At 44.5% G+C, this 12,587-nt stretch overlaps 1 protein-coding gene across 1 annotated transcript in view; it reads right to left on the bottom strand.

The window, feature by feature from the left end:
• The window catches only part of MYO5C (myosin VC), an 85,098-nt gene that overhangs the window by 45,556 nt on the left and 26,955 nt on the right, over positions 1–12,587 (bottom strand). The window contains 5 exon segments of the mRNA XM_015595808.2: positions 2,083–2,208; positions 3,972–4,112; positions 6,232–6,313; positions 10,113–10,378; positions 11,799–11,905. Coding sequence (XP_015451294.1) covers positions 2,083–2,208; positions 3,972–4,112; positions 6,232–6,313; positions 10,113–10,378; positions 11,799–11,905 — 722 coding nt within the window.

The following is a 12,587-nucleotide window of genomic DNA, read 5'->3' as shown; positions in this document are numbered from 1 at the left end:
GCAATGTGTGTAGTTAATACACACACAGGTCTCAGAAGACCTGGTCGGGGCTCACTTCATCTTAGAAGCCACCAGGAGGAGAAAAAAGCTCAGTGGTATCCTCTGGGTTCAATGAGAAATGTTTTCTAATCCAGCATTAATGTGGTAGAAAGAGGAAAAACCTGAGAGCTGACCACAAAGCTTTGGGGCCACCAAAGCCCCAAAGTGAGGCTTAGAGGGGGTCAGTGTTTACAACGCTTGCCTTTGGCTCTGAAAGGCTCTCCATGCAGCCCTTTCTGATTCCTAAGGCTTCTCAAATCCCTTGAACAACAACGTGGGGGTGGGAGGGCTGCTTAACATTCAAACCCCAATGTAGTTTATGCCTCTGGGTTATGTATTTTAATATGTGATTCTATTCTTCATAAATTAAAAACCTATGTTAGCAAATAAAATATTAAAAAATTAATGGTGAGGAAACAGGCTTTTGGGGGCGCTGGAATCTAGAGGGTGTTCAGTGACCCCTGGGTGAGGACTCTGCTTTGTCCCTCTGGATGAGGAAGTGTCCTTATTAGTGTAGAGTTTAGGTTAAGAACCAGGAACATTGGCTGTCTGTAATCACATACTCTCTTGTGATTGAAATACTTAGATTCTTGTATAAATTCTTCCAGGCTGATGGCGTGAGCCACTAGTCTAAGCAGACAAAGGTATAACAAATGTAGAACTTTCCTGATCCAGGGAGACCGTCTGTGGAGACTGTCACAGGTTGCTGAGTGCCTCTGTTGGGGGGCTCTGGGAACCGAGGGAAGATGTGCTGACTTATTGCATCTAAATGCAGCTGTCTCACTTTCAAAATGATTTTATTTCCTTGGCTAATTGAATTGAGAACCTCGGCTCAGATTTTATTTCCTTGGCTAATTGAATTGAGAACCTCAGCTCACCTTACAGTGTGTGTGGTTTCTTCCCACCAATCTGCAGTCCACCCAAAGTGCTGCACCATTAGTTCTTTTAAGAGGCACTTCTTGGAAATGCCAGGGGAGAGAATTAAATGTATAGACACTACGCACTGTAAAGAGGGCCTCCTAAAGGAAATGCCATACATGCTCTGTGTGAAGTCTGATTCTTTTTTTTTTCTTTTCCCCAGGGGACCCCAGATGTAAAGTTGTCCTCATTTAAAGGACAACAAGTCAGAAATGTAAGTTGATGTATCATCGTTCATTTCATAGGCATCTTTTCAGGAATCAATCTGAAACCCTCTAAGTACTACAAGGCTATCATATTTACCCATACTCCCCTAGTCCACAAAGGTCATTACAGCTTTCCAGCTTATTGTCCCCTCGGCTACTCAGACATGACCAGCAGACTCTGACCCACAGCAGTAGCCTCTGGGACAGACAAGAGAGACAAGCACAAGCTATCCCCATGATCCTCAGGCACTGGCCAGGTCACTAGAGTAACGCCCAACTAAGGACAGGATTTTCCTTGGGAAAGGAAAACAAGATAAGAATGCGTGTTTAGGGCAAGTGGTTATGGTGATTTTTCTTTTTTTCCCTTCTGTTTTCTAAGCTTTCTGTAGTGTGATTTTTTAAACATATTTTTTTTTTTATTAGACTAACGTTTGTTTCATATAAAATAGGAGATATATAAAGAAGAAATTAAAGATCACCTAGAAAACCCATCATCTTGAGTCAACCTATGTCACCAGCAAAGTAAATATATTAGAACCTGAAAAAGAAAAACCTCAAAAAAAAAAAAGATATAGCTTTTGTTATATCTTTAGTTATATCTTTATATAGAAACAACTACACTGTCTTGATTATAACGAGTTCATAGCAAAAATAAACTGATAAAAGGTTAATAAGTTCATAATAAATCCAAAATAAAAAATGAGGTCCACTAGCAACACGTTGCTCTTTAAAGCAGTACAATCCAAATTCAAGTATTTTGTGATAAAAATAAATTAAGGATTGTTAAATACACACACACACATACTCTTGCATGTATCCTACATGCTAAGTGTGACCTGAATCTGACCCGAAAAGTCCCTGGCCTGTGCAGCAGGCAGCTCTGGCTCCAGGACAGTGTCCTTCCAGACTCTCACTGTACCTTATCAGCAAAGTGCTGGATGATAAAGGATGTATTTGACATTCTGGGTTTTTCAAACGAAGGGTTCTTGTTGATGAAATTATTATACAGCTTTTGAAGCCAGTTTTCATCAGTTCCGTGTGGTAACTGGAAGAGAAAAACAAACCAAATAGCAAGTAAGAAGACTAGGGATAAAAGATGAGAAGAGATGAGCAAAAGCTCATCTTTCTGAGAGACGAAGATGATCTGGCACCTCGAGCGAGCTGCACTGGATCCACGGCTCCTCATTTAAAAGCGACTCTAGGCATCAATCTACCCTTGATCTCGATAATCTTCAGAGTGATATTTAAATGGACATATCAATGCCCCTTTAGAAGAACAAAATGTTATGAACTAAAAGGAAATGGTCACACAATGACTTAAGAAGGATGAATTTTATTTCTGCAAAACTGGCAGTATTTTCGTTTTTTCTCCCAAAGAAGTTCAAAGGCTCAGGAAAAAGTAGTATGAATTCCATTATGTGAACAAACTTTCATTCCCAGTTGAATGGGGAAAGACTGCCACCTGAATGTGGTTGTCCTCACTCCATCCCCAGGAAAAGAGTTTTTCCTTTGTTTTACTGCCTCATGAATAACTACCTCCTTGCACTAAGATCTCATCTCCTCAAACTAAGCTAGTTGCTAAATACCTTCTTAATAGCTGGTAATTTTAAATTTACCAAGTATATTAAGCCTGAATGCTGTGAATCTAATACTCCGCTGTGTTCAAATGACTCCTGCATATTTCTTGTGACACTGGTCACCTAGCAAATGTCTCTGTGGGGTGGGTACAAGTATTTAGCTAAAAGAGGCTACCTTGGCCTCTGTTCCGGAATGTTAGCCCTGATGCCAGCCAGCCCTTTAATCTTAATCACTGGAGGGGCTGAAGCACATGTGGTACCAGAAAGGATAATCTGTGAGAAGAATTATGGAACTGAGAATTCTAGGGAGAAAATGCCATTAGGTCTTCAACATTATAATTTTGGGGGAGGGGGCTTGGAGTACAAATAAATCTGTGTAAAAAAATAGAACCTATGTTTAAACATCAAATACAAACTTTAAGCCAAAAAACGAATATTGTCCTAGGGATTCTTTGTTCTGATGGCCGCATGAAGAACACTGCGAGGCTGACTCACTATAAAGTTGCTCCCCCAGAGGGAAATAACAGAAAACCTCTCAGAACTCATCTCTCAAATTGTATGGTGTCGATTTCTCTTCTACCCCTCCTGATAGATGACTCACAGAATCAGGAAGAGAACCCCAGTTTTGTTAGTCATCAACAACTGGCGTGGGGTCATTGCTGTTTCCATATCCACTCTTCGTATACCTACAGACAGCCTCAGAGGGCTCCTCCCTGCTGGACACGGCCTAAGAGGTCATGCGCGTTACCCAAGGGTGGGTGACACATGCTGAGGTTGGGAGGCACACCTGGTCTTCCCAGGTTCCTGTTACGGTCAAAGCATTAATAACCAACCAATTGAGTAACATGTCAGGAAATTACATGTATATGTATATTTTAAAAATCCACTTTGCAATATGCTCATCTGTTACTACTCAGAAGTTGAAAAAAATCTCAATATTTTAAAGATGAATTCACACCATGAGCCACTTGAGCAAAGGGCTGAATCCTACTCATCTCCAGGTCTATGAGGCCCTTTCGGTAAACAACACAATATCTAACACAGTAGGTGCTCAAATAAAAAGTTTATAAACAAACATATATCATTTAAAAATTATACCTAAAAACTGAGTTACTTTATTATAGATTCCAAAATAAGCATTATGAATGATTTATGCTGAAATTTTAAAGTTAACACTATGCAGCTGCATTCATCCTATAAAGGCGTAAAACCAATTATTTTAAAATGTTACCAAGCACTCTTCATCCAGTAACTCCAAAATGCCCATTTTTGCTTCAATCAGGTCAATAACTGGTTGGTTGTCATAAAAATCTATCAGAGTCCAAGGGATATCTTCCTTCATATATTCTTCTTGTTCAAGTTTAAAGACATGCTGGGAATCCAGAAGTTAGCACAGAAAGTACAACAGAATATTAATATGTGTTTCCAAAAAGCAGGATGTAAGCATTTGGAAAATATAGATACATGACTGGTTTGCAATGTTTATGGAAGACCCTGAGGTCCAGGGAACCTCCCTTACCCATGATCAATGCAGCTGAGTTCCTAATGTGGGTTTAGACCTCATCCTCCCGCCCAGTCTGAGTGGGTGCCTACATCCTGTCACTTCCAGTAATGCAGGTACTCAGAGTGGTCCTGGAGCCCTTCCCTGCTCACGGCACTGCTGCTATCCAGTACAGAGCCAGCCTCTTTGGCCGGGTGGAAGGCAGCCTGCCCAAGAATGCTGGCTGTGGAGCCAGTGTGAGAAGCCAACAACTTGGAGAACTTTGTTCGCTACTTGTTCGGGCCATAAGGGTATCGGGGAGGCTTCCCAGAGGCTGGCTCAGGCTAATCTTGGCTGCAGGTGGCAGGAGGGAGAAGGGCTGCAAGGAGAAAGCCTGCCATGGAGGAATCCTTTGGGAGCGGCACAAAAGCACAATAGGTGATTGAGAAACAAATGGGGCTTGTACAGACCAGACAGAGAGCACAGCAGTGACATGGGGTAACGGGAAAGCACAGCAAGATGGCAGAGGGGGGATCGTGTAAGGCCCTCACATTCCCTAGAGAATTCTGGTCCTGTGGCTTTTTCCTAGGGGCAGTGAAGACCTGTGGAAGGTGTGAGGAAGGGAGGATCGTGATGAGGTCTGGAAAGATAGCTCGACTTAGGTGAGGGATGGCTTTGAAGAGAGCAGGAGTGGAGGCAGAGAGGCCGGTCAGGACTCAGTCAAGCATTCCGTGGTGGCTGGACACTGTGGGAGGTGACGCAGAGGACTCTGGGGGAGGAAGATGAGCGAGAGTGACGAGTTAGATGAAAGTTAGGCCAGGACACCGGGTCGATGCTGGTGGTTTAACCACGAAAAGGAGCATGGAGAGTCAGGGCTCCGAGAGGGGCAGGTGGTGGGTTCGCTGTTGAGCTCCTGGAGGCCACCAGGGCAGGGATCCAGCAGCGGCCAGGCTTATGGAACAAGAGCTGGAAGACAGTCTTCACTAGGGCTTTTGTGCTGACATTTTAAGGTACTACCCCTCCCAGAACGATCTGCACAGTACCAGATGACTCAAAAAAAAAAGAAGAAAAAGAGAAAAATGGAGGAAGAGGAAGGTGAGCAGGAGGAAAATGAAATTGCAGCCTTGATACGCTATTTTCAGGGGGTGTCTTGCATATGCATTATTTTGAGGTTGAGGTGAATGTGTGTGTTGGGAACAACATGGCACTAGAGTCGTAGGAGATGGTAGAATCTGCAGATATGGTTTAGTTGTGATGCATATCTATTTGGAAAAACCCTTCATTGGGGTTACTAAATGTTAAACTGCCAAGGAATTCTTGAGAATGCAAATAAAATAGAAACTTGTAATAAGATGACATTTAATGCTTATACATGAATTAATTCTGGAGCAAGGGAAAAGAAAGAAAAAGACACACATACTGAGTATGATTGGTCTTCTCCTCACAACAATATTAGGCAGATACTACTGGCCCATTGTTAAAGTGAGGAAAACTGAGGCTCAGAGAGCCCAAGGTCCCAGAGGAAGGAAGTGATAGAACTGAGATTCAAACCCAGCTCAGTTTAAGCAAAAGCACATGCTCTCTGTGATGTCATACTACCTCTTCCCCTGGGGTTCTGTGGGAGAAGCTGAATTTCAAAAGATAAACAGGAGTTTGCCAGGTGAAGATAAAGGGATGGGAAAAGGACAGGAACAAGGTGGGTTACAGCAGAGAGCGCAGCAGGTGCAAGGAGGTGGAGCCTTCAGGAAACTCACTAAATCATTTGGTCTGGGTGCATAGGGGGTCTGTACCCAAGATTGGCAGATGAGGAATTGAAACTAAAAGTTGGCCGGGTAGCTCGAAAAAGAATAGGATGAGAAGGTGCAACCTCAATATATGGCCACAAGGTGGTGTAGTGGCCCAGTGTACAGCTCTTACTGTTCAGGATTTGGAGAAGCCTAACTGCCTCTTCCTGTGTCTGCTGGCACACAGAGCTGAGAACTAGTTTCAAGAAAGCAGAAAAATCACCTACCAGGTTAAACTGCTGTTGCAGTTTTTCATTAGCGTAATTGATGCAAAACTGTTCAAAGCTGTTCACATCGAAGGTTTCAAAACTGAAATACAGTTTAAGCAAGTTAAAATATAACTTGGAGAACACATACATTCATTTACAGGTCAGTATTTTTTGACAAACTTCATAGCTAAACAACTTGTTATGTTTTCTTAAAGTTTTAATATCCCAGCAGTCGGTTTATAAGTCAGCTTTTCCCAGGCTGCCTCAGAAGGAATCCGGCTTGTACAAAAAAGCTACCCTGAGGCAGGCATTAAAACAGGCCCGTCAGATTAGCATGTATCATTTCATCCACACAACACTGACAGCAGCATTATCATCCTCATTTTATAGATGAGGAAATAAGACTCTGAGAGGTTAGAAACTTGCCTAAAGTTACGGTTACACAGCTAGTGTCCTACTCAAGTGTGAGCCTGGCTGAAAAGCAGTGTTCTTTCCTATTCTCCCACTCTTTACCTGTTGAAAGGAGAGGGAGCACAGATTTGCCTCTCCCAGGAGTGCTTTCATAGTTTGTGGAAGACAAGGGCAAGGTCATTTAATGCCTATAGCCCAGCAGACCCCAGCAGGTCCAAGACAGACATGGCCCCACCTTCATTTTCAGACATTCAGTCTGTCTCTGGAGCTGCCCTGGGGTTGCGAACACAGAGCTGAGAGGAGGCAGGTGACAGAAACGAAAAGCAGGCTGGAGAGAGTGCACAGTGAGCTGCGCGGGGCCCTTGCAAACAGGACTGTCCAATGGGGCAGCTGCTACTCTGCTCTGACCAGCTGTGGCCATGGATGAATGCAAGTCAGGAAGTTAGACCACCTGATTCTCAAGAGAAGCCAGAATTCTGGACTTTTATGTGAATAATACCACTCTGTAAAACTTTTGTTGTGGGCTGAACAAAACTCAGGCATTAAATTCGCCACCTGGCAAGGTAAGCACTCCTGCCAGGAGGAAGCTCCCCCAGGGCTTTGAGTGCTAGCATTGCTGCTGCACATCGCCTCACTTAACCCTAACACTGCCCTAGGTGGGGGGCTACAGTGACCCCATTGTTACACGTGGTGGTCAGAGGTGATGGTGACCATGGCAGAGACCAGCAGCCTGCAAATGCCAGACATGCAATTTGATTCCAGCTCTTGGTGCCTCCAAAGCTTTGGTTCTTAATTGCTCTAATCCTAAGGGGTTCCTGCCAGTGCCAACCATGGGTCCCTTGGGAGTCTCACTTGACCGAGCCAGTTTGGCTCAGTGTAGACGTCCTGAGTAGGTTATGGGCCTGAACTTTGTTCTAAACAGCTTCACAGTGACTTGGGGCAGGAGGTGAACCCACACAGCTCTGACAGCTCCTTTCCACACACACTCTGGGGTCCAGAGACTGGATGCCGTGGACAGGCCGGGGCTGGGCTTGGGGAAGAATTAAAAGGGCCTCGTGCTCCATAGCCCAGGCCAAAGAAAGGACTTTCTAGAGCAGGGGCGGAATATCAAGCATCACCGATTATTTTCCTGCCCTTTTGTTCCCCTTCTCTTAAAGAAAGAGCACTCGGAGTTAAAGTTCAAAACCCATGGAAAGACCTAAATCTATGACTTAAAATGCCAGAAGCACGTTAGCTATGACAACACCTCACATTTGAACGATGCTTATGGTTCTTAAGACATCTTTACAATTTCTTCCATTTGATCTTCATAATAACCCTGCAAGACAGGCCCCATCTTACAGATACAGAAACTGAGGTTAGGAGAGCTTCTGCAACTTTCTCAGAGCCATACAACCGGCACACCACAGTGCTCACGCCCAGCGATCTGAGTCCCAGGCCTTTCCAACTCTGGGTCGAGACCATAAACACCTAACTGGCTAGGGAGCCACGAGCCCTCATGCCATTCCCAGCTGAAGCCTCAAAGTCCACAGCTTCAGCTTTAAACGCTTTCGGTGAGGGTGACTCTTCCTTTGAGGCTGCCTTATTTCCAGGCGAAACTGAGCTCAGTTCTCTCAAAAGTTGCAGGGTGCACATGAGAAAGGCACAAAAGGATTTGTTGGGCAGCAGCACTCTTACTTAAAGAGGGGCACTTATTTTTTTGGAGGGTATACCATTAATTCACTGGTGGCAGCATGCATGTTACTTTTATAATTTTTGAAAAGGAATTTATTTTTAAATTTAAAATTTAACATGTACAGTAACACGTTCTCGTGAGTTTATAATTACTCCTGTCTCAGGTTTGCACACTTAGCCAAAAAATTCAAATTCTTTATTATGTGCTCAATAGGCCCCAAGGATCTGACTCCTTTCTGACTGCCATCCTCCTCACTTCCTGCTTCTTGTGCTCAACTGTCCCCCTTCCCTATCCTCAGTTAACCCCCAGCACATTCCCTTATTCCCTTCATAGGGATCATCCCCATTTAATTGTCCACCTGCCCCTTAAAATTTAAGTCTCCAAAAAGCAGAGCCATGCATCTGTGCTGTTCACCGATCACACCACAGTGCCTGGCACATAGATATTTGTTGGATGAATGAAATAACATATTCTTAAAATAAAGGTCTATTTATTTTTAAGACATTTGAAAGTTACCTATTCCACCATAAAGAGATTGTTTTAAGCAGGACTTTGCCTTCCCACAAGTCTACTTAAATTACTACTGGCTGTTCACATGCTTTTTTTAGAACAAGAAACAGGAACTAATCTACTAGAGGATACCAGCAATGTACTGATATTTTACAACTGTTGACATATTAATTGGATGTCACATGTTATTAACTTAAAATCTAAACTAAACAAAGCCCCTCCCTTGAGGCACTGTCTCATTAAGCTCTTTACCTGGACTCGCTTTGCCCCTCTGCCCTCCTGCCTACCCTCCCCCAGTAGAGAACAGCAGGTCACAGAGGCCCAGAGCCCAGGCTCTCCCCTCTACATGAGGAGGGGACTTGAGCTGCTTTTCACAGAGTGTAGGGGACTACTCCCCAATCTGGACAGAATACTCTGTGATATCTTTCATGGGACAATCTGCCCCTTCTCCTATGGGAAAATCCGGGTTGGTCCTGGGAGTGGGGAGGGTTGGGCATGGAGGCCAGGTGCTAACAAACAAAAGTCTGAGTGCTAACAGCCCCTTCAGCCCGCCTCACCTGGCTGGGGCCTTTTGCACTCTCTCTGCTATTCCATGAGCATCTTTAGCATGAGTCTGACCCGGGATTTAGAAAACCAGGTCATAGCAAAGAGAAGGAGGAAAAACAACACTCCAGCGTGGGATCTCTAACCCCACAAGAGTTCCTGGGGAGGGGCTGAGGCAAACAGAGGACCGTCATTATGCAAGAAAGGATGAGGATTTAGGTGTGAAACTGGTTGGTAAAAGGCCTGATTCTGAGTCCTCCTCTGGCCTGTGAGCCTGTGCGAGGTACAGGACCTCTGGGACTGTCATTCCCCATGAAAGAGGAAAGGAATGTCAGGGTCCACACCTCAGGGAGCCTCTGTCAGGAGACAAAAGTGGGTGAGAGCCTCACGCAGCACTGGGAACTCCCACCAGCAGAGTTCCTGAGCCTTTCTAAGCCTTGGCTACATCATCTCTAAGATGGGGATAATTAAAAGGTTGTTTGAGGAGCAAGTGAGAAAGTGCATGGAAACCATCCAGCATGGTAGCTGGCATATGATGAACTCCTGATGTTGGCAATTAGTAATTTAGCATTTATTTAATACACTAAATAAAAGACACTGTAGCCCAGGAGATGGTACTTAACACCCAACATGAGAAAACAGAGAACACCATCTTTCTGATCACGCGAAACACAAAGGAGAAACCTGAACAAATTGATCTAAAAATAATGGGCATTTGAATTTGAACGAGGAAAGACAGGCTCACTGAAAAGAATCTTACCCATAAATGTCCAAAACACCAATAAAAGTGTGCTGCTTGCCTGAAAACTGCAATGCTAAGTTAATTCTCTCCACAATGAAGTCGAACAGGTGAGCATAGATCTTTTTGGCCAGCGCGTCCCTGGCGTTGACAGCCTGGGGCCTGGTCATGGGTTTCACCACAGTCTCAGAGGTCGTGATGATTTTGCGATTGCACAGCCACTGGGCAACTTTGCCACTCTCCAGGCCCAGGAGCTCACAGAACACCTTCAGGTGACTGTCATCCTCCTTTAAAAACAAATACAAACCCCATCAGGGCTGTCTAGCCACCTAAACCAGCATAAGCCCACCCACCGAGGGCCTTTGGCTTCCGCTCAGGCCTGTGTCAAGTGAGGATGAGCTGGCATGAGAATGACCAGGCCTTATGAGACAGAGTCAGGCCTGGGAGTAAAGCAGGAGAGGCCACAGTGGCATCGAGCCTGCACCTGACCCTTGGCAGGATACCGCTGCCATTGCATTTCATAGAAACAGTTTTTACTATGTGTTTTCTTCTTTATGTGGATATTGATGAAAATAACCAAACATACTCCCTACCAGGAATCACTACTCATAATATTTGTCACACAATAGTCACACATATAAACTTACCTCATGTCTATTAAATAAATGTGCCACAAAACTTACACAGGGGTATATTTCCAGAGAGAAAATCAGCACCACTGGTGTTAGATTCAGGCGCATGTCAGGAAGTAGGAGGTGTCCTTTCTGTTTACAACTGTCCAGTGCCCTTAAGGCCCTACTCAGTGGTCCTCAACCTTTTTGGCACTAGGGACTGGTGCTACTACAAGAATCTAATTCCTGATGACTGAGGTGGAGCTGAGGCAATGATGCTAGTGCTGGGGAGTGGCTGCAAATTCAGGTGAAGCTCACCTGCTGCTCACCTCCTGCTGTGCGGCCTGGTTCCTATAAAGGCCACTGACCAATACAGATCCACGCCTGGGGGTTGGAGACTCTTGCCCTACATGACCTGTACCCTCTCTCTCCCTCCATTTTCTGGCCTCTCTGCTTTCACTCCTCTGGATAGAACAAGTTTTTTACTAGTTCTCAAATTACAACTTCTGCCTGAGAGCCCTTATACTTGTTCCCTCTGCTTAATATGTTCTTCCTCAGATACAATTCACTTCCTTGTCTTCAGGCCTCTGCCCACGGCCACTGTATCAGAAAGGCTTTCTCTGAATGCCCTACACAAAAGGCACAGCTCCTCTCCATCTTCTACTTTGCTTTACTTTCCTTTTTAATGGCCATCATCAGCTGCCAGAGCCTATAATTATTTATTGTGTCTCCTCCCCTCTGCTTTCTTCCCCTAGATCATAAGCACTATGAGGGCCTTCTTGGTTTGTTTTGTTCACTGCTGTTTCTCCAGAGCCTACAACAGTGCCTGGCACACAGTAAGGCATTCAGTAAAAATTTGCTGACTAAAAGAAAAACACATAGACAATGCATTTTCCCTCTCTTCTACTTTTGCAAAGGGAACAACCTTTACTCTTTGAAGGCAATTCATGGAAACCCTTGCCTCCTTGTTCTCATTAAACTGGTTTCCCCACTGGCCCAATGTGCCTGGTGCTAAAACGCAAAAGCAGGGGATCCACAAGATGTTCTACTGATGACCATCCAAACACAGGATGGGTGAAACAAACAAGTATCTTACACTAACTGTGGATCTCTCATTGCCCACTGCTGTAATCTGCACGTTGCCCAGATGTAGGATGGCTGCCAGGATCTTAAAAACATCCATCTGAAAATCTTTCTTGAAACCTAAAAACAAAAATTTTCCTAAATTAGGAATATTGCATTTCTTCTCTTAATCATGTGTAAGATAACACCTGAATTCTTTCAAGATGCTCTAGTATAATCAGTGCCAAGAGCTGGGCCAGGGAACGTAAAGTGGACCCCAGAGAGAATCTGCCTCACTATTCTTTACAGTTTGACTTGGGCAGACACACAATGTAAACTCTACAACCCACTAGGTTTCCCTTTTTGCCATGGCTACTAGGAAGCTCAACACAAAAATATCCAAGTAACAATTTCATGTCAAGTTCTTGGGAGAATCAGCTCTCATTTATTCTGTGATGTACTTGCTTTATTTTTTATTTTTTATTTCTTTTTTGCTTGGGAGCTGCCTGAATAGTGGGATGCTGGATGGATTCCATTTGCCCCTACAGCTCTGCATCCCGCTCTTTGCTCTAGGGCCTGACCTGTCTGGACCAAGGCAATGGGCTCTCATGTCCTCTGGCCTCTGGCTGGGTTTGACCAGTGGGGGCCCTGGCAGGAGATCAGAGAGCAGGAAGACAGAAGTACTGGTATATCATCCTCTTTTCCTGCAAAGTTGCTTCAGGTTGGCTCTGTCACCAACTAACATGAGGTCCCTGCTCCTGGTCTTGCACTGATTTCCCCCAACCCTTCTTTCAGGCTCCAGTAACACCCCTGTGCCTGAAAG

Source organism: Pteropus alecto, unplaced genomic scaffold (genome assembly GCF_000325575.1).
Source record: "Pteropus alecto unplaced genomic scaffold, ASM32557v1 scaffold86, whole genome shotgun sequence".
Taxonomy (NCBI): Eukaryota; Metazoa; Chordata; class Mammalia; order Chiroptera; family Pteropodidae; genus Pteropus; species Pteropus alecto.
The sequence above is the reverse complement of the archived record's forward strand: the minus strand, read 5'-3'. Positions and strand labels throughout refer to the sequence as shown.